Raw genomic sequence first — 22,844 nt, 5'->3', positions numbered from 1 at the left:
CTCCCTCCTCCATTTAGTTGCTGAGCTCCTGTTACTTAGCTACCAGTTGCCACGGTTGCTTGGGCTGATGGGGTTACCCTGGCAACCATACCCATCCCATTGTGTGACAATCCAGCCACAGTGGGCCTGTCCCAAGGATACACACATAGAGGCACAAACACACACATGTATACACATACATGCACAGGGATAGTGTTATACCAAGTCAGCCCCCTCCCCCCTAAAGTGCCCTTCGCCCCATGCCTCACACACACACACACACACACACACACACACACACACACACACACACACACACACACACACACACACACACACACACACACACACTCACTCAACCGCAGCCCCTGGTGGGGAGGAAGGAGGTGAGCTTTTGCACACACACACACACACACACACACACACACACACACACACACACACACACACACACACACACACACACACACACACACACACACACACTCAACCGCAGCCCCAGGTGGGGAGGAAGGAGGTGAGCTTTTGCACAAAGACACACACACACACACACACACACACACACACACACACACACACCTGTTAACAGCTCAAGGGTTTTTTTTTTTTTAAACCTTCCTCTTTATATTTTTGTATGTGTGTGTGAGGGAAAGGGGTTAATACCTCATTAATAATCCAACCTGTTTCTATCCCACCCACGGTGCTTGTTTTAATCTGTCTTCCTCCCCTCTCTCTTTTTCTCCCTTTCCCTTTCTGATTCTGTTTCTCATTTGTAAAAAAAAAGGCCCAGTTAATTGTGACTAAGCGCAATCAGGAGCTGAAACACCGCTGTGATCTGAGTGTGTGTCTGAATGACTGCATGCATTCCTCGTGTGTGTGTGTGTGTGTGTGTGTGTGTGTGTGTGTGTGTGTGTGTGTGTGTGTGTGTGTGTGTGTGTGTGTGTGTGTGTGTGTGTGTGTGTGTGTGTGTGTGTGTGTGTGTGTGTGTGTGTGTGTGTGTGTGTGTGTGTGTGTGTGTGTGTGTGTGTGTGTGTGTGTGTGTGTGTGTGTGTGTGTGTGTGTGTGTGTGTGTGTGTGTGTGTGTGTTCTGCTGTCAGCTACGGTGCTAAATGTATTCACAGACAACCCGCTAGCATAAACACTAACACTCTTTCAGTCAGCACCACATACTGTTTTATACAAACTCAGAATATTTAATAAGGAAATGACATGTTCATTTTCATATGAAAGTAAACACTCTCGGCGTCGGCGGGAGACAAACAGAGAGGGATTAGATTATGTCATTAAAAAGAGGCAAATCATTATTCATTCAAGAAAAAACACCTACTTAGAGTGCTGGGATGAGCCGGAAGAGCCAGAACTGAAAGAATAATTTACACATGATTTAAATCACACATAAATCGCAATGAAATAAAATGAACTCAGATCAATGCAGACTCAACAGGTTTACAGTTAAAACACATAACGCCTGTCACCACTAGAGGATGCTGTTGATTAACGAGATACATTTATATATTGTGACAGGGCAACTCAAACAAAGATTCTCAGAAAACTGAGACATAACTCAGAGAAGAACAGATCATTTGTGTAGTTTCTTTTCTAGTTTGTAATGAACTGGTCCCTCTTTTTCTTCCTAACACTTGCTCTCTGCAGCTTATAACATATCATTAAAAGCTATTCATTCCAATATTCCTTTAAATCAAAGCAGATATATATAAATAAAAAACAAGTAGTTATTTCATAAACATTTCAATTGTGTGTTTAAGGCAAATAACCACTATAGATAACAAAAAAATGATACTAGTATTTATATTTTTTAGCATTGATTATGGGTTAGTTTAAATACTTTTAAATATCAGTTTTTTTTTTCTGCTGATCCACGAAATAAACCAACTCAATCTAAAATGTTGCACCCCTATTTGCACCATTTATTGTATTTTCTTAGACTTTTGTATCTGCACTCTTTATATTGTCTCTCTTCCCCTTTGGAAAAGTAACTTCTGCTCAGCAATTTCCCTTAGGAATAATCACGTTTTTCTAAATTGTATCTATTCCAAGGCTGAGAAGTCCCTAGATGTACTGTGTGTGAATTATCAGTTCAATAACAGAAATACCCCAAAACTACAAAAGACATCACAAACAGTGCACAGTACTGTAGATAAGTTCTTGCTGTTTTTATGTGCTTTTATGGGCTTCTGTATGTTACGTGTGTGTTGACAGCAGGCAGGGAATCGTTGCGGGTCACGCTTCACCAGCGGGCTGCATTCATGAACGCAAAGCAGTCTCCATAGGGTAAATAAACATGCTTTACATACGGCGGCTCATTACTGTGTGTCTATGTGCTGTATATGTATGAGGATCTGTGTGGAGGTATTTGTAAGAAGTGTGTGCAATCAGATTTGACAGCAGAGAGAGTTCGGTTTTTACTGAAGAAAAGCTGCTCTAACAGGTGATTTAGAAGTTCAATATGTCAGAGTGTATGTTCTGGTTAAACGCCTGTATATGTGGATTCATCGTGCTGCTTGTATGTTGACAGCAGGCGGGTCAAACTTCAACAGCGAGCTGCGTATGTGGACGGAAAACCGCCTCCACAGGATGAATGAACATGCTTTACATACAGCGGCTCATTACTGCCCAGAGAACCATATTAATGTATGCTGTTTCTTCATCTATGTGTGTGTGTGTGGGGGGAAGTAACTGTGACTGTGTTCTGGTTGGAGCTGTCCATGTTATTAGCTGTGGAGCGATGTAGAAAATGTGTGTGTTCTGCAGCAGTGCAGTAAACATGCTCTGCATACAGTACAGAGCCTATTCAAACGATTGTGTGAGCAGCGATTTACAGTCAAAGCTACAAAGACTCTTCAGGACAAGGCCACACACACTTATATGTGAGGCTGCTTTGGTTACTGCTTTGCTCTGGAGCGTGAAACAGGCCATACACTGTGTGGGGAATTGAACCTGTGACTTTATGTACAGGAAAATCTATTTTACAATGCGTCATGCACCATTAAAAATAAATTACTTTTTAAAACCCATTTGGTTTTACGAAGAATATCTGACACTCGCCAATGTTTTATTTTTTCAATTTTTTTGGTTTGTTTTTTAGTTCTGAAATGTGTGTGAGAAAATAATTGGTGATATCTACAGTTTCTTTTATATAAAGGATTTAATTTAAATAATACTTGCATATTATAATTTATAATATCAAAAACAAATATTTTAGAAAGTATTGATCTTAAAAACACTGCTCTCACACCTAAACATCGATCGCGTCATTGCGTCCTGTGCAACTGTTTTTTTTTTAGTAATGTTTTATCCACCACTGATGCTACTGAAGATGATAAAACATTTAGACCTTGTCATGTGAACTCCATATTTCTGCTGTTACAGCCTTTGATATGATTCAATTCAGAAATATACAATCATTTCTCCTTATGTTATAGAAACTGCTGCACCGTGTTTTGGTGCCTAATAACACATTTACATATGATTTAACTGTACATGGGTGTTTCAGTCTCTCAGGTACCTGAATCAACGTTTACCCTCTTAACTCCACACATTATCATCGATACATTTTTCAAATTGACGTCACTATCTTGTTGCTAAGTTGTAGTCAAAGTAGGTGGGAAGAGAAAGAGGGATGATACGAAGTGTTTTCGATACATAGTTAACGTCTTAGGCTAAAATATCTTCAGTAATTAGCTTTGTATGAGTGAAGTAGTGAGAGTAATTCATAAGCTGTAATGACAAACCGTTGAAGTTTATTTTTTTAAGCTTTTCAAACCCTAAACCCACAACACTAAGTAGTGGATGCCAAATGAGTTGCATTCGTTTGCTTCCTCGTTTAATCCATGCAGTCTGGTTCCTATCCAAGTCAACCAATTAAATCATTTCTGCCTCCAAGACATTGAGATGTAATCAAACAATTAACAGTGAGTTTTTATTTAGTTAATTTACTAATTTCCTTTCTCATTGGATCCTGAATGTGTCTGTGATCGAGCAACAGGTGAATCCATCCACAAGCTCCCGGCACGTTTTCATTCTTCTTCTTTCATACATTTTAGAAAGGTAGATAAAAGGGAAGCGATGGCTTCATGATGCATTTAAAAAAAGTGTGAACTGGTTATAGTAAAGGAGATGCAGTAGTATTGGAAAGCTGCTCTTTTGGTGCACAGATTGCTTGTTTACTGTACACCACAATTCACGTGAGAAAAGTATGATGTGAGAAATAATCACATTTCTCCCCAGTAGTCCTCGGTGGCTGACTTCCTGCTGGGGATTTGGGGTTTCGTTTTTTATTTGAAAGCTGTTACATTTTCTGAGGAGATGTGTAGGCAGTGCATGTAAACTGGAGGTGTGTGTAGTCTAAGCTGTGAAGCACGTAAAGACACAACTCCACATCTAAAGGGCTTATCTGAACACATCCAGATGGCTGTGGTTCTCTGCTCTCCGAGGGAAGATACATCGCTCAGGAGGTTTTTATGTAGCGGAAAGAGGCAGAAGATAAAATAAATGGAAGAGATAAAACACTCGGCGAGAATCCTACCTTTATTAACACGGTCACATGACACTGTTGGGGGAGTGACCAATAAATAATGAGCACTTTCAACAAAATATTATGATCATTATATTGGTCTCAAAGCATGCAAACAAACTACTTTGTTTTCCGTCTTGCATTGATTTAGGGTTCAATTGTTGATGAATAACTTTTCTTTTTACAATTTTCATAAGCGATGAATTGCTTCAGTCGTTCCTGAATTATACAAAAATGATATAGCTCCAACTTCTCAACTGTAAGGATTTGCTGCTTTGTTATATATAAAGAAGAATTTCAATAATGGTTATTTTGAACACATTCACATTTGAATGAAATTGGCAAATAAGTACCTTCATCATAAATCAACAATCTCATTCATATATCGTTAATCCTTCCTATGCTGTGCTTTTATGGGTTTAAAAAAGCATCAGTGTACTTGCTGTATCTTTCTTTTGTTTGTGGGTTTCTTCTTGGGGGATGGTTTGTCCTTCAAACATGACTACAGCTTTCTTGAAAAACACTTTTAAAAAAAGGTTTTAGTGACACGCTCATTTTGGTTTCCAGTTCTTTAGGTACACATAAAACCTCAAAGAAATCATTAAGGTTTTAACATTTAGTTTCTATATTTAAACAAATGTATAAGAGCAGCTTGAGCCTAGTTTTTCTCTGCTTTTTTAATGTCCATTGCATTCTACCAACTGATTGTTTTTATATTCATTTAGTATTTTATCATGATTGTCTATACATATAAAACCATTTTTTAGAGTACTATTTATTTGTATTGCTAGCACTTAGCATATCTTCTGCTTGTTGAAGTGTGTCATGTTAATTAAACTGCATTAATCTCTCTTTCGTCTCTCATTGATGACCATACAGTGTGACCCTCTTACTTCCTCTCCATGAGAAGGTCATCAGAGCGGAGGGTCAACCTGCTGCAGAGCGCAGGTAAGAGTGATCTCCATGTGTGTGTTTCATATTTCCTATCATGAGGCGTGGTTTTATGATATGTTTCTATATATTTTCATCTTTTCATGTCTTCGGCAGACCTGTTGGCGATACATTTAGGTCCAGGTCCTGTTTTATGCATTCAATATCTTGCATAAAATATAATAAAATATTCAGACAGGGTCAAAATACTAGAACATTTGAAAGACCAAGCACATTTTTTTCTTCTTCTGAGAAAGCAGAAAAGGTAGGCAAAAAGTATAATTGACACCTTAGACCAGGGGTGTCTAACTCAATTTCATCGCGGGCCACATTAGCATTATGGTTGCACTCAAAGGGCCGGTTGTAACTTTAAGACGATATCAATATATAAAATAATGTGTTATATTACATTATTGCCTCTGCATTGGATTATTATCGGATAGGGTAATAACTTCATAATTAACTACGTCTGAAAGCAGAAGTCTAGGGCAAATAATTGCAAGTCTCTTCAGTGCGCGTGTCACAAAATGAGATGCATTGTGGGACATGTTGTTTATTGGCAATGTGCTTCTGTAAAGCGGCATGTAACCGTATAATAAACATATTATATTCTTTGCAAGCTCTTGCGGGCCACATAAAATGAAGTCGCGGGCCGGATTTGGCCCCCGGGCCTTGAGTTTGACACCCCTGCCTTAAACACATAAAAGACAACATCATGACATAAGTCAGGGTGCATTAAACAATAAAAGCATTTACTATAAATGTATAAAAGTAGTTCATAGACAAGGAGTCTCTGTGGTTTTGGTAACTATAAGTTCCTGTTTGTTATGATTTCTGTCCTCAACTTTATAATGCCTGAAGATGTATATAGTTAATCTCACAAGACATGTGCAATATGATCCATGTGGGGTTTTTTTTTCTCTTTGGTGGCCACGTGTTTTTTGAAGTTGATTGTAGCTGATTGTAGCACTGTAGCTCAACAATGAAGCATATCTTATGTTATCTTAAACAATAAATAAAATAAAGTTCATGTTATATTTTTAGGAAAAAGCAATAATACAGAAATGATTAAAGTTTGCACTGCTGATGCTGTTTTTAATAACTGATATTTACCTTTTAAGTTTTGATGTATTGCTTTTTTTAATTAAACTTTCACCAGTTATTATGGATATTTATATTCACATACAGATAAATAATAAATGTCTGTAACTGTGTAACCGCTGACTGACAATAGTGTGTCTCTCCTGTTTCTGAACTGAGGGGACAGTGTAGAGCAGTCATCTGTGTGAACTCACAGGTCCTTTCCTATCTGATCATACTAACCTGTGACCTCTCTCTACAGAGCGCCGAAATAGCTCAGTTGGGAGAGCGTTAGACTGAAGATCTAAAGGTCCCTGGTTCGATCCCTGGTTTCGGCAGCAGTTTTGGTGAGCTGTGATTTCTATGAATTTCTACTCAAGGAAAAATCGGTCTGTCAATCAAATACTACCCACAGATTTCAGGGGCGCTGTTCATGCATAGTTTAACAGTTAGATATATAAGAACAAATTACTAAATTCTCCCATCTCTGTGTGACAAAACACAAACAAATGTGTGCACATGTATGATTTACTTTATTGAGAACAACTTGAATCCACAAAATATATTTATTTGAGAAAAAGGGGAACAAAATGGCTACTGCTTATTAACAAAATCCACAAAAACGGTGACTCCAGTGAATGAAAACATTGAAGCAGAATTTCTTTATTAGTACCGCAAGTGGGAAATCTACGCTATAACAACAGCAAAAGTATAGTGCAGATTAAGTGAAAAGACTAGACTTACATACTATATAAATATGTAGGCACATGTTATTAATAATAAAAAATACAATAAGTAAAAAACAAATAACAGATAAGTACACCATGGTTAAAAAAAACAAGTAGAAGTTTATTCTTTAAAAAAGTAACCATGTACAAATAAATACAAATAACTTACATGTGCAGCACATTTTCTCAAAATGAGAATATCATAACTTCAGTCATGAGCTAAAGATGAGGAGTGCTTTATGTGTATACATCACATAAAATCACAATATGTGAAAGTTAGGGAGAATTAATCAGCAACTATTGAGATTATCAATAAGACATTTTTTAAGGTAATGTACCACAAATTCTGACTTCTTAAATGAATGCTGGTTTTCTTACTGTACGATATATTTTGTTAATGTGTAGTTAAAATGTTCACGGCATTGTTGTTCAGGCACAGGAGTAACCTTGTATTGTAGTTCAGTCAAACTTGGTCCTTTGTACTCACTTACGGCCCGTCCACACGGCGGCGTGCGTTGAAGCTTCAACGCTTCTGCCCATTCACTTTGAATGGGGTGACGTCACGCTTTGCCGAACTGCATTGTACTTTGCTCGCATTGCTCGCTTCAAAAGTTGAGCAATGTTCAACTTTTGAAGCTTCGGCGGAAGCGTCAGCCAATCAAATCATATGCCAGTACAAGCTAGACAATCAAACCGCGTGCTTGTGTGTCCGGGGCGGGAGATTTATGTGATTGGTTGTTGGTCGAGCTTCAGACACGCCCGCCGGCAAGCTTCAACGCACGCCGCCGTGTGGACGCTGCGTTACTAGAGGACAGGACAACAGCGAGAGACAAATCCATCAACTAAAAGAGTGTGAGAAACATGTTAAACTGCAGTGGGACAACACAAACATGGGTCGAAAACGGCGTGTCAGTTTTTTTGTCTCTTCAACCAAATACAGGGCTACTTTTTCACTCTGTATTATGATTATATAAATGTAGGTTTAGGTCAGGTGTAGAGGTTATAAATTGACTGTAGTAAGTAAAAGTCCTCACAAATACAGATGGATCAAACCGGGACTTATCTCGTGGCTTTGACAGCATCGTGTTGTTGTGTGTGTGTGTGTGTGTGTGTGTGTGTGTGTGTGTGTGTGTGTGTGTGTGTGTGTGTGTGTGTGTGTGTGTGTGTGTGTGTGTGTGTGTGTGTGTGTGTGTGTGTGTGTGTGTGTGTGTGTGTGTGTGTGTGTGTGTGTGTGTGTGTGTGTGTGTGTGTGTGTGTGTGTGTGTGTGTGTGTGTGTGTGTGTGTGTGTGTGTGTGTGTGTGTGTGTGTGTGTGTGTGTGTGTGTGTGTGTGTGTGTGTGTGTGTGTGTGTGTGTGTGTGTGTGTGTGTGTGTGTGTGTGTGTGTGTGTGTGTGTGTGTGTGGCAGTCCCTCCATGTTTGTATGCATGGTTTTGCATCAATGTTTGTTCATATATCTGCATACAATACTGTGGCACTATGTGTGTTTGTCTGTCTGTTGCTGTCTTTGTGTGTGCTTGAATATCTGCATGTATGTGCATCCGTACTTGTGTGTATGTGTGTGTGAGTGTGTGTGTCCCAGCCAGGAGTCAGCAGCAGACCTCGTCCTCGACGCCCACTCACACTCCCTCCAGCTGACTGGCACCATGGCAACCGAGAGATCCAGCCAGCCGAGCAGGCGAGGCAGCCAGGGCCCTGTATGTGTGTGTGTGTTTGTTTGTGATTGTGTGTGTGCGTTTGCATTCTCAAGTCCATATCTTTGTGTTGAGGTGTGTCTCACCGTTTTGTCTCTTCAGTTATTGTTTGTGTGTTTGGTGTGTGCACGGGGAGCGTCTACATATATATTTGTATAACCTCTTGCATTCATTCCCACATATGTTATACATGTGAGCTCATGCATACACGTACATGTGATTATGTGAATGAGAGGGAGCACATATGCAGTTGTGTGCATGGTAAATGTTCATTTAGGCATGCAGGCTGTATGGCACTGTGTGTGTGTGTGTGTCTGTGTGGGTCTTGAGGCCTGTATGTGAGTGTGTATGTGTGTCTTCGTGTGGATGGGGGTGTTGTTTTGCCATTGCTAGGTCAGAATGAGGAGTTTTTCTTTCCAAGGATGCAGCAGTAAATGGATTAGGGCTAAGAGACTCTGCTCACCTCAGAATTCTGCCATTTCTCTTTGAGAGCAGAGGGCAACACAACTGTCTCTGACTGTACCAAAGACCAGATAACATACAAGCAAAGGTCAATACGATTTTGAAGTGTGAGGCTTAACCGTCTTATCCCCCAAAACACAAGAAATAAACAAAAAAGAATGTCTACACATCAAAGCAAAGGATTAAACTCTAAAAGTAAAAGCAATTGTTGGAGGAAAAAATTAAGGTTATTGGCTATCCTGCCAAAAAAGATAATGAATATTCACTAATAATCATATTACATAACATTACATTTCATGAATGTACATTCATCCAATGCGACTTACAATTAGTGAATATTTCTGTATGCTAAAAACCTTTTTCAGCATAGCAAAGCTTGAAATGATTTGTTCTTATATTTATCCATCTGCTTTATACCGCTTATCTGGATACAGTTGCTCAAAATCAATAAATTACATCATTGGATTTTTTATATATGGCTGGGAATGACTGACAATCATGATAAATAATTCTAGGGCATAATATCTGTCAACGTCATACTTTGGCAGCTATGGTAGTTAAATTGGTATCAAATTGAATTCTGTGTGTTATTAAAAAAACAAAAAAAAACGTTACATGAACATTAAAACTGGAAACAGACATATTGATCTCTGCAGCTCATCGACAGTAGAAGTCATGAGGTTTCCAAACTGCTTTTCAGCTTGATCCTGGTTTGGGACAGTTCCCGCCCTGTGCAGGGCCTCCGCAAACTGACAGTGGAGATTTCAACACGTAAAGGTTGTGTGTGTGTCTAACAGTAGAAGAAAAAGAGGAAGAAAAAGGAGAAGAGGACGGTTTCACAGAGAAGGAAATCCAAGAGGCCCGACCCTGGACGGGCTCGGACACGGCTGAAAAGAAAAAGGAGAAAGAGAAGTTAAAACTGGAAGGACAGAAAGCACAACGACACATTCCCAACCTGAGAAGAATCCAAAGAAAATCTACATCAGATTTTAGAGGAGACAAGAGCAGAGTTTGTTAGTGAAGCTTCATCAGAACCTCCTGGAGATTTACCAACTTTACAAACTTGTTATTGTTTCCCTCAGTCAGTGAAAACGTGCAGTAAACTCCACACATTATATATATATATATATAAATATACCGTATATCGTATATGAGACTTTTGATGTCCTGTATTGCAGAATACGGAGTTTGAATTAACACTGCTTTTCTAATTGTAAATATGTTATTCACACTATGTATGTTTTCGTATATATTTGAATTTAAAATGTACAGTCTTTTAGCCAGTGTGACTGTAGCGGCATGCGCTGCCAAAATAAATAGCTTTAAATACACTGTATAAATTCACTTTTTCTTCAATAGTCTATTTGCACCATAATGACATGCATATATAAAAAGGATGCACACTAGGTCCAGCTGATCTGCTACCCTTAAATGTTGAGAACAGGTTCTGTATGTTGAATAAAATAGTCTTTTGGAGACATGTATCATAAAAACCATATACAGTTGCAATATTTTTTGTAATGGGACAATTTGCTGACAATGTATTTTTTCATTCTTAAATATTTAACTCCTTAATTTTTTCATATTGTAATAACTTATCAAATAGTTGTATTCACTGTTATTCCTCTCAAACAGCAGTTGGTTTCCTACCAGCCGACCTCCATGGGTAAACGTTGGCCTTCCGAACAACGGCACAGAGAGAAAAAAGGGGGAGCGGGAGGATAAACTCGAGTGTTTTGAAACACACTTTCACTTCCCATGGTGGAAGGTTATTTTCATCCTTTCGTCAAGTTTCTCTTTTTTTCTCTCCATCGTCCTATTCCTACGGGGAAAAGCAGGGGCTTTCAGATAAGACACAGACACAAACATAACGGACTCAACTCAACTTCAGTTGCTTTTCAGTTTATTTGGTCTCTCAGTATGATCTTAGAAAATATCTGATACCCTCATGTGTGTATTTCAGGACAAAATGTAAACGAGATAAGATTTAGATTAACATATTTTTTTAACAAATAGGCCTTTTTCACAGCTTTAACTTGGAAACGCTTTATATCCAAACGTATACCATATTTCACTATAAAAAGAGTTTTTGCTAAAGTTGAACTTTCTCCAAATCGTTGTATCATAACGTTCCCTGGGCAGAAGTTGCCAAGCTCAGCTTTGGGTCCATTTATAGTACAATTTAAGTTTTAAATGTGACAGACAATTAACACAAAGTTCCCAGCAGAGATTAGTTTGTGTCAAAAAACTCTTGTTTGTTTTGAGGAGAAGTTATAGGCTGTTTTGCTTCTCTAAAATGGGAACCAAGCCAACATCGGAACACCTGGCAAAGGATGATAGAGGCTGAGCTCCAAATGACGGGATTCTCTAGAGACACTGTGCCACTAAGATTGGGACCTTTGCCCCAAAAAAAGCAAACTGTCAGTCCTTCTTCTTTGATCTTGTGTTAAGATGAAACTTCAGTTCGAGATTTTCTTGAGACGGTCAGATGTGCATTCATCTCTGCAGTCTTTCTTGAGGCAGCTTGTGTTCGATGTATTGTATTATACAGGTGTTCATGCACCCCATGTTTTAACCATGACAGCTCCGTGGTTGTTCTCTTGGTCCCTCTATAGCTCTTCTCGAGAGACCGTGTGTGTGTGTGTGTGTGTGTGTGTGTGTGTGTGTGTGTGTGTGTGTGTGTGTGTGTGTGTGTGTGTGTGTGTGTGTGTGTGTGTGTGTGTGTGTGTGTGTGTGTGTGTGTGTGTGTGTGTGTGTGTGTGTGTGTGTGTGTGTGTGTGTGTGTGTGTGTGTGTGTGTGTGTGTGTGTGTGTGTGTGTGTGTGTGTGTGTTTTGACACCACGTTCTCAGAGGAGCCACTATATCAACCCTCATACACAGCAACCCACCTTTGTTAATTCGTACATATAAACACACCCATAAAAGACGGTACTAGCTACAAACAAAGAGCCACAATCCTGCTTAAAGTCATACACACACACACAAACACACACACATACATTTATATATATATATACCATATTCACATTTTTATATTTCTCTCCCGCCACTAACTCAGATAGACAATAAAGCAGTTTGAATATACACACCTTTTTATACATTTAGTTTTGAAAAATCTTTTAATTTTTCTTTATTCTGACTTTTTACTTTGAATTCTTAACTCGACCTCCGAGAAGATTTCTAAAATGATGCCAGGCTACGCTAGAAAGATACATTTTCATCTGTAATTCCTAATAATTATTTATTACTGCTTGTCTCAATTTGTGAAAGCTTGTCATGGAGAATCCTGAGATTACAATTTGTAGAGGATCTAGAGTAAGACTAGTAACTTGGACATTATTATTTAAATCAGCATTTTGTTCCCATGTGGTTCTACCATTACCTTTACAAAATCTGCAGAGTCTCTTTCTTTGAACTGTTGCTGCAGTTCAGGGCTGCTGATGGAGCAACGATGAGAATCTCTCAGCAGCTAAACTCTGATAAGAGGAGACACACGGAACAGACTGTTTCAGCTGCTTGTCACTGTGTGTTGCTATGGTGCTGATACCCTGCACTGTTTGTCAGGGAGCTCGCTTTACTCTGGGTGGCCTCCATGTGGCAGAAGTAGTAATATGAAAAATATGGCTTTGTTTTTGTCTGCTTGATCTCTTTTTCACACACTGCCTCATGCCTCTGGTCAAATGTCATATTCACAATTTACAGTTATGCTGTATTGAAAGGAGACCTACAATGGGTTTTCCCTTTCCTGTCGTGTGTTATATAGGTTTTTGTGCATGTCAATGGTCGGCTAAGGTTAAAATCCCAAAGTTCCCTCCTGAGGGATTTTCTCTCCAACAAGTAGAACTGAGAACACACACACATACATTTAGATGCACTTAACACAGTGTTCATGCAATGACAGTATAACACATAACCTGGCTCATCATCAGATGACTCATTATGAGAATGTAATAGTTTTATTGCATGAGACATGAAGCGTGCCGATAAGACAGGAGAGGCTCCATCTCTCGGTACAGAAGACAGAGAGGAATCTGTTGAATGCCTCGAGCCTTTGAAATTCCTCTTTTGATAAGAATTCTGAAATGAAACAAACTCCATTATGACATCCTTTGTATAAAAAAAACTGCATTAATAATATGTTATCTGAAGTAGACTTTCAGACTTTTCTATAATGACAGCTTGTTTTTCTTTGTGTGTGTGAGTGTGACTACTGAAATCTGCCCATAACTGCACTATTTTACTTGAGAGAGCATGGATTGGTCAGTAGTTCACTTACAAATTGGCTCATGTGAGGGTGGAAATCTATCAAGTTTGTACACTTGTACAGTGTACACTTCAAGAGTTCCTTATTAATTCAATGAACAACTACTTTTTACAATTTAATTTGTGACAACAATTATAGGTCCACCCTTTCTCTGTTCCTGCCAGAATGTCTCCAGGTTTAATATCTGGAGAGTTTTGAGTCTCTTGTTGGGGTCTGATTCACCTGCATTCACAGTTAGATCATACTCATAACTGACAGTGTTACTGAAGACGCCGGAGCAAGAATAACAACATTAATTTAAACAGTTACAAACAATAGATTGTTCTTGAACTCCCATTCATCTCCCAAGGCTTTTCAGGATTTACTCTGAGTTCAGAAGAGAATACACTTCTATAAATAAGTATCAAGCTAAATGAACCAGAGGAACATGATGTGAACTGTTCAACAGAGTGCTGTTCCTCTTTCAGGCTGGTAGGGGATGCTCTGTTTTTGGAAGACTTGTTTACTGCCAGCTTCCTTAATTTGATGTAACTAGCCCGTTTGTATCTCTGCTTGCTCCAGTGATTTCAAAGTTACACCTGTCAGATAGATTAGAATTAGACACTTCAGCTGGGAATAATCCACAAAAAAGAGGTGATTTCAACTGGTGCTTTATTCTAGGGTGTTGCAGGGGTTATAAGAAACTAGAAATATTGGACATCAAAAAAAGAAAAAGAAATGGCCTCAGTTCTTGTTGTTTAAACCATGAGCAGCAGAACATGTCTTCCTCAGTCTGGATCTTAGAGAATTACATTTGGAGTTGTTGTCTTTCAATTCAAATGATTTGGAACCAACCAAGGGGGGAAATGTACGTATAACTCGGGGTTGAGCAGGAGACTAATTAGAAGTCAGGTTCTTAAAATGAACTCATGCTACTTTGAGGCATGTTAAGGTCAAAACCTTTCCCTAAAACGTAATCAATACTAAAATCATGCCGCAGAGGGTTTGGATTGTTTTTTCTGTACATTTTTGGGGAAAAACTACATCTATACAAATGTGGAGAAGTACAATAAAGAGACTAAATAAATACATCAAACAGTTAACTAAACATGTCGAATGTAGAGTGAGAGATGTCATAGTGTGAAAAATACTGTCAAAACAGTCTAATGGATAAATAAACATACAACTTTTGTTTTTGTTTTCATATGTAATTAGTTTTTTGTCAGCAGTATTGCACCAGATTAAGGTCACCTAAATAAATAAATAAATGTTTTATCAACCAAACCTATCTAAGGTGAAACTAATCAGATATTATATATGTTATACTATATAATTGAAAAAGTAGAAATCCTGCATGATAATGAACACTCATCTGAACTATTAACGTTCAATTTAGATTTTGACTTGACTGAGTTTAGCTCATTTTTTGTGGTAATTTTCTGTTTTGCACATGTCTGTGTTACACCCCCTTTTGACAGCTACGGGACCGTCCTTTTTGGACACTTCCTGCTTTTTGAGCTCGAGCTGCAGCGTGCGTGTCCCGGGCTAACAGGGTGGGTGGTTGTTTGTCGCAGCAGTGTGTTTGTGTGCATTTAGGACTACAGCTGCTGCTGGGACGGACATATAGTAGCCTATGTCATTATCACCATCTCCTTATCGTGTATTTGAGCAAGGAGGAAATGAGGCGTAGCGTTCCGCTTTAAGGGTGCAAGGGAGAGGTAAGAAACCCCGGATTCAAACAGGTGTCCGGTCGACTCCCATCAGGAGGAAGAGAGAGAAAGGTGACAAAGGCGCCGGAGGGATATTGGGATTAATTGTCTAGAAAATAGTGCTGTTAATAGGCAAATCAATCCGCTAATTTGAGGACGTGTCATTTCTTTTTTTAAAACCGTGCGCTTTGGTCCAACGGTGATGGAGACCCGACATGGAACCCAGAAGAAACCTAGATTTTAATGTCGGAATTATCTTGGTAAAATAAAAAGATAGCTAAGCGTGCATCTGCGTTGCTCTCAAGAGGAGGAAGAGGAGGTGGTTGAAGAGGGGAGGCGGTGACTGACGTCCCCCACGGGACAGGCCGAGCGACCCACGCTTCTAACAGGTGTGTCTGAAGAGGGCTCCACTCTGCACCGCCCGTCCTGCCGCTCCGTGCCCCCTCCCTGCCTGCCTCCCGGTCCCTTCTCGTGTCACATTGTTCCTGCAGAAATTGCATCCGAACAGGGGCCGGGTTTGGACTTTAATTCGGCCGTTTTTGGCATCCCCAGTGAGCGCTTATTCTTTTTCTTGTTTCCGTCTCTTCGCAGCTATCCGTTGGTGCGTATAACAGCTGAGCAGGATATCCAAACGGCTAATTTTGAGACGTTAATTTATAAAAAAAACCGGATGGGACTTTGCAGCGTGTTCGTATTTTTTGAGGAAAAGAGACAATTTAAAGGGTTTAACTAGTCGAGCTATAGGGAAGATTTTGTTGAATTTTTTTTCACTATAATTGGAAGGTTTGGACTGATTTTGCCCCCTGGTGAAAAGGCACCGTTGGTACTGTGGTTTCGGCGACGTTCGCTAGCCAAACCGAACCCTGAGATATTTTTACCGGACGAACAAAGTGGGCCTTTTAACGGACTATCTTGTTAAAACAAAGTGCACCTCGTTTTATCATGACAACGAGGAAAGCCAACAGTGTGGCGGACACGGTGACTACCTCCACCACCAGCAGCAGCACCACCACCACCACCACCAACCACCAGAACCAGCCGAGGAGCCGGAGTCCCAGCAGCGGGGTTCCCGGTGCCGAGGCTGCGGGCGGAGGGGCGGAGATGTTCGGTGCATTTCAGGACTGGTGCCTGCGGACGTACGGGGACACCGCCAAGACCAAGACCGTGACCCGGCGTAAATACAACAAAATCCTCCAGACTCTGGTCCAGGGGGACGAGGAGAACAGCAATGGGGTGTTCCTGCACGAGAAAGGCAACAACCACATCAACGCCAAATTTAAATTCTGGGTCAAGTCCAAGGGCTTCCAGGTCCGGACGCTGCGGGACGAGAAGAACGGGTCATCGGACAGAGCGGTGCTGTACGTGCCCATCAAGGCGACGGTTAGTGCATCTTCCTCTTTCACTCTGAGCGATGTGTGTGTGTGTGTGTGTGTGTCCTGTTCCACGTTGCGTGCGTGTCCATCCAGAAGAGGCTACCCTTATTTGCCTAGAGAAAAAAGGTCTGTAGCCTATGTGAGTGTGTGTGTTTTCGCCTGAACAACATAACTTTTCCTGGCTCAGTGCCATGGCTACAGCAGACACCTGTTCCAATACAGAGCTGAGCCTGTTAGTGGTTTTGCACTGCTAGCCTACTTTTTTATTTTAAAACCCACATTTTTTTTTATGAGCCTGTCCCAGTTGACTGAGAGACAATATACTGGTTAAGCTACAGACAACGTTGTACTAACAATGCACCTTTATTCATCTGGTAATCAATCTGTTAAAAATATACATTTGTGAGTCGTTTTCTGACTGCCAGCCCAGGATATGTTAATTTTAATGATGAAACCAAGGAAGGGAAACAACTATTGACATTTAACAGGCTTCAACCCCTCATTATATAAATATCTACACACCACTAAACTTATTTATTCTGTTATGAAAAGGAAAATTGTAAAGACAGAAGTCTTCAAAAAAGCTTGCAGCTTTTTATGTGTCTGTAGTAGAGTTTGGTTTAGCACTGCTGGGTGTCCCAACTGAAGTTGATGAATTATCTGTCAATCTTGCCCATCACTAAAAGGGTCACGATTATCTGTCTCATCTTTACTTCTGCCCTCTTTTCACTCTAGTATTGACATTTGAACCCAGAGTTTCCCAAGTGACCCATTTTGAGCTACTTAAAACTCACCTTTCTTGCTTTAATTTAATTTAAAGGTTGAATGCTTCCCCATTAAATTAAGAATGGCTGCGTATTAGGAATCTAGGTATGCTGTTTGTGACCACACAGGGTAAAGTCACATATTTGGACACAAGTATTTTACAAATGAACCTGTTTTTCTTAAATTAGCTAATTTCAACCAGGTGTGATGTTAGGTGTGATAGTTAGCTTCTTTGCCTTCTTCAATAATGATGTTTGTTGTGTCTGCACAAAGGTGCAGTTTTCTTGCTGCTAAATGTTTCATGAAGTTGATATAGACTTCATCATTATGATTTACAATCAGTAAGTTATTCATTGCAGCAAAACAATGTGAACATTTGGTGGTTTATCATTCAAATATATTTGTTAAGGATGTGCACAAATGATGCCGCCATTAAAAACACCTACTCGTAATCATAAGCAAATTATGAATGATTGTTACAGTCAAAATCTTATGAAAAGGACACATTACAATTGTTGGGCTGATTATTAACATGATCTGGTTAGTGCTTAAATAATTGGTTGATGCATTCATTCATGAGTGCAACAAATCCAAATATTCACTGTTTCAATCCCTCGAATGTGAGAATTTACTTATCTATCTTTTATATCTTTTAGGTTTCTAAGGTTCTGGATTGGTTGTTTCAGAAAACAAGCCAATTTGTGATGAATTTGTCAAAAATATTCTGACATTTTACACATGGAAATATTAATAAATAATTAAATTGTTGCATCTTTACATTTCAATGACAGTCTTTGCTGCCCATGACTCTCATCATCAACCATTTCATCTACTGTATATTTGTCTTTTTTTTTTTAATGAAAATGTCTTGTCTGTTCTAACATCATGACTTTTGCTGTGATTCTAAGCAGAATCCTCTCTATTTCCAGCCATAAATTGGTAATTGTATGTAGCTATTGAAAAAAAGGTGTTGCAGGAGCGTATTTATTGCTTTACTCTTTATTTTTCTCTTGTGTCCTACGCATTGTTGGTGTTTTCAAAAGCAGAGAGCACTTGTTGACAGCGGAGAGCAGTTTGAGTGGGATGACACACAAATATATGAATGAAAGGAAAGAAAATGGTCTTATTTCTGAAATTGCAAAACGCTATTTATATATAGAAGTGATTCAGTCTGTCTGTATTTTCAAACAGATAGTGAGTCTGTGGAGAGCTGGGTCAAAATGATTTGGTTTTATATCTGCAGACTGGAATCAGGGGTTGGTCAGATGGCTACACACACACACACACACACACACACACACACACACACAGAGAGGCAGGTCGATGTGATGCAGGATTGCTGTGGAGATGAGAAGTGTTTGAGATGCTGGTTGGCATGGTTACCGCTTGGCTAATTTCACCCTGTCCCATATCATTTCATATTCAGATTAATATCAGGAGCATCGCAGCCGGGACTGGGAATCCTCTTGCACAGTTTATCTTCTGTTAATCCGTGTGTGTGTGTGTGTGTGTGTGTGTGTGTGTGTGTGTGTGTGTGTGTGTGTGTGGTGTGTGTGTGTGTGTGGTGTGTGTGTGTGTGTGTGTGTGTGGTGTGTGTGTGTGTGTGTGTGTGTCTGTGTGTGTGTGTGTGTGTGTGTGTGTGTGTGTGTGGTGTGTGTGTGTGTGTGTGTGTGTGTGTGTGTGTGTGTGTGTGTGTGTGTGTGTGTGTGGTGTGTGTGTGTGTGTGTGTGTGTGTGTGTGTGTGTGTGTGTGGTGTGTGTGTGTGTGTGTGTGTGTGTGTGTGTGTGTGTGTGTGTGTGTGTGTGTGTGTGTGTGTGTGTGTGTGTGTGTGTGTGTGTGTGTGTGTGTGTGTGTGTGTGTGTGTGTGTGTGTGTGTGTGTGTGTGTGTGTGTCTCATCCTTGGCAGCAGCAGTTTTGTTGAGTCTGTTCAGTATCTGAGGATTGGGCTGTTGAGACTGCAGAGAGAAAGAAATCCCTTGAGTTTTCTCTTGAACTTGAACTGAGTATGCGTCTGTGTTCTGCTCCTAAACAAAACTGTACCGATGTTGTAAAGAAATCTCCAGAGCATGGATGTTTAAGCTAGTCCTCTTTTTAAATTAGGCTATTGTAAGGTTCCCCCAGATACAAAAAACAAACATATTTTCTCACTTCCCCTCTAGTGGTATCTAGCAGTGCAGATTGTTTTGGTCACATTTCGTTTGAAACATTTGTCTTTGCTGCCACCTCAATAACAATCGATGTGGTTAGTCTTGAAAATCCAGAGAAATTAAAAATGTCAATGTTTCATAAGGACCGTTTTTGTAAGTGCATAGTTCCAATGAACCATAAACATCACTGTGACACAGAGGGGTGTTGGGGTTGTCCCGTGTAAGAGGGACATTTTTTCTTAAAGACCAGTTGCTGTGATTTCATTTTTAAATTACTCTTTGTTCCCCAAGCTTTCATTTAGGACAAAGATGATTTGTGTATCCAGACTGAACCCCTGGTTATCATTTGATAATGAGTCGTTATTGTGTGATCAGTTTCTACTTAAAAAAATCAAACAATGGAGCTCTATGGTACAGAGGAAGAGTATTAATGAGGTTTCGATACACAGACAGCACTTGTTAGTAAACATTAGATGTTGGTTTTGGGCTTAACAATAAGACGAATAAATACTATCACTAGTCATTTCTTGAGAGTCCCATATGACCAGTGTATCTGCACAGTTACACAATGAGCAACTTGTCATGCTCATCAGCTTTCCCTGTAAATGCAAAACACAACAGTCAAGGCATTATGTCTTTAGCAATACAGGAAGTAAACATCAGATGACGGTAAATGATAGCGACAGCAGGAAAGTGTGTCATTTTGTGTTTCAAAACTGTCAGCATGTTGGTTTCAAGAAAAATCCGTTGTGCAGATTGAAGCTCAAGTCTTCTCATCTCCTACCCGTTGAGCAATGTAAGAAATACATGCCAAACTGTTGAACTACACGGGGTCCTAATGCTGTGTTTATGGCTCAAATCAGCATCCTGCTTTCTTTCTGTCTGCGCCCTGCTGAGAGGGGTATGACCTGACTGCAGCAACAGCTGATCAGACACTGTTTACACACTGGTACACAAAAGGCGTGTGTGTGGGAGACAAAGAGATTATATCACTCAGCTGAGGTATAAAACAATGTAGGGATGTTTAAATTGGAGACAAAAAGGTTGAGGACACAACAGTATCATTACTCTACCTGAGGGACTTGAGATTTACTTTGGAGCCAGCTCTTAACACATGTAAAACACACAGGTGACACTCATAACAGCTTGGAAGAAATCAGAACAGACACAGGAGGCATATCAGAAGACTGATGAAGAATATTAATCGGGTAAAGTGACAAAGAACTGACACTGATTCCTCCCCTTTGTTTGCATTCATTACTCCCTGTCTGTGTTATACACACGCTCTTAACCCATATATTGGCCTTTTGAATGGATTTGCGCTGCAGCTTTATCGTTTTGTCTTTATTTCCAGTTTCATGTTAAGTACTGAATTAATGTCTATACACAGCAGCCCCGACCTTTTAAAAATGATAAGCTCAAGAACTATTATATGCATCATAGATGTGAAAGTGTGCCAAAGATGCATCTTATGTTTGGAGGATTAGATTGTGTTCTGTACCAAGAGATACAAATATGTATTATCCATGGGATTTATTTTATTTTGTAGAAGCAGTTACACAGTGCTTATTCCTGCTTCAGCCATTTAAAATGTGCTTTTACCAGTTAAGTATTCTGAACATTCTTACAAACATATCGGCAAATTATTGTCTAAGGAAATAGTACAATTTAATTGATTTGAGTTTTGAACTGAAAAGCATTGTGAGTTTTAGGAATTTAGGATTTGGATTTTATGCTTTTTTTGACAATTTATTGACAATCTAAGTATTTAGGTTTGAAAAATACTGGCTGATTATTTGATTATGAAAGTTACCACGACTGTTTTCCTTTCTTATACATTGTTTTTGTCAGGAGAACCCATAGTTCTGTACCAATTTGATGACAAAACTGTGAAAATGTTACATCGCTTGTTTTTAACAGCACTGCAGGTACTGTGGGTACCCAGGGGATCGGGACTAATGACGTAGCGTTGATGCGTTAACATTCAAGAGGAAATAAGACATTTTCATTTGATTCTGCTTATACCTAAAGCACACAAGTTGGCCGGCCCTACTGCTGGATTTCCTCTCTGCTTTCTGTCAGATATCTGCTGCTGGTGCAACAGTATTCCAACCTTTATAGAGTGCTGTTGTGCTGAATGGGGATGCATCGTTTTTCTCTGTATGTTTTGTGGTATCTAGTTGGCATCGAGAAATGGCGAAGTGGATTTTTACTTCACAGTGACAGAGGGAACTGGGTGCTTTAAAAACCCACGAATACATCTAAATTCTTGTTTCTTATTGGCCTTCAGGTACCTGTTACGGTTTTATAATGAGACATCTCAACCATTTCTCCTCCACAGTTTAATTAGATTTCTAAATCAGACCACAAGGTATATTAAACTGCCAGGTATCCATAGCAACAGTACTTTGAATTCATGCTATGTTAACAGTTAACTCGTCAAACTGTGTGCTGAACTGACAACCCCTTTAAAAACACGACTATTTTAACACAGCTTGTCTTCTTCCTTTGATAACTCGCCATGAAATTAAGCGAGGGTAACACACTGTTTCAGAAAAGGACCGAAGCGTTATGGAGTCTAAGGCCCCAGCTCCACGGGAACCCATACGGCAAAACGCATCGGAGTAACGCAAATGCAACCGCAAAAAACCTTCCGCCCACACGCAATATACACCGGATTGTGTCAAGCTCCACGAGACGGCTCCGTTTACATCCAACCGCTGGAAAAGCTGCATATGCCGAACCTGTACGTGGCGCTGTAACTTCCTCCACAAAAGCAGCAACTTCCTCCACAAAAGCAGCGAAGAAGAATGGTTGTCATGGCTGCACTTCTGTTTATTCTCCGCGGTGGGGGCGGAGGGAACCGCGCAGAGTTTTTCGCCGGTCAATGTGTGTTAAAGTTTAAATCTTCATGCTTCCTCATGCAGCAGCTGATCCAGTAAGTAAACCCGACAGTAAAAATAAACATATTTATAACTAGTTTAGGTAGTTTGAGAGGTCATTAAAATAGCTAAGGGTGGTGATCTGACTTGAAGTGTGTGTTTTGCTCCCGCTGCTTCACAGCCGGAGGAGCTGCGTGTCTCCGTCCTGTCAGATTAGACTTCACTCGCGTTTATGTTCATATCGAGATAAAGATAAATAATCTGAATTCAGTGTGCAGTGTACTTTTGCGGGGGTGAGCAGCAGAGGTGGGGAGAGGCGG

At 39.8% G+C, this 22,844-nt stretch overlaps 1 protein-coding gene and 1 non-coding gene across 2 annotated transcripts in view; both read left to right on the top strand.

The window, feature by feature from the left end:
* Positions 1 to 6,788: 6,788 nt before the first annotated feature.
* trnaf-gaa lies at positions 6,789 to 6,861 on the top strand. The gene has a single exon. It is a non-coding gene; the product is annotated as a tRNA-Phe (tRNA).
* A 9,438-nt stretch (positions 6,862 to 16,299) lies between these two features.
* Positions 16,300 to 22,844, top strand: part of LOC117483484 (nucleolar protein 4-like) — a 146,975-nt gene continuing 140,430 nt past the window's right edge. The window contains 1 exon segment of the mRNA XM_034131842.1: positions 16,300 to 16,737. Coding sequence (XP_033987733.1) covers positions 16,300 to 16,737 — 438 coding nt within the window.

Source organism: Trematomus bernacchii, unplaced genomic scaffold (genome assembly GCF_902827165.1).
Source record: "Trematomus bernacchii unplaced genomic scaffold, fTreBer1.1, whole genome shotgun sequence".
In the NCBI taxonomy this organism is placed as follows: domain Eukaryota; kingdom Metazoa; phylum Chordata; class Actinopteri; order Perciformes; family Nototheniidae; genus Trematomus; species Trematomus bernacchii.
The sequence above is the reverse complement of the archived record's forward strand: the minus strand, read 5'-3'. Positions and strand labels throughout refer to the sequence as shown.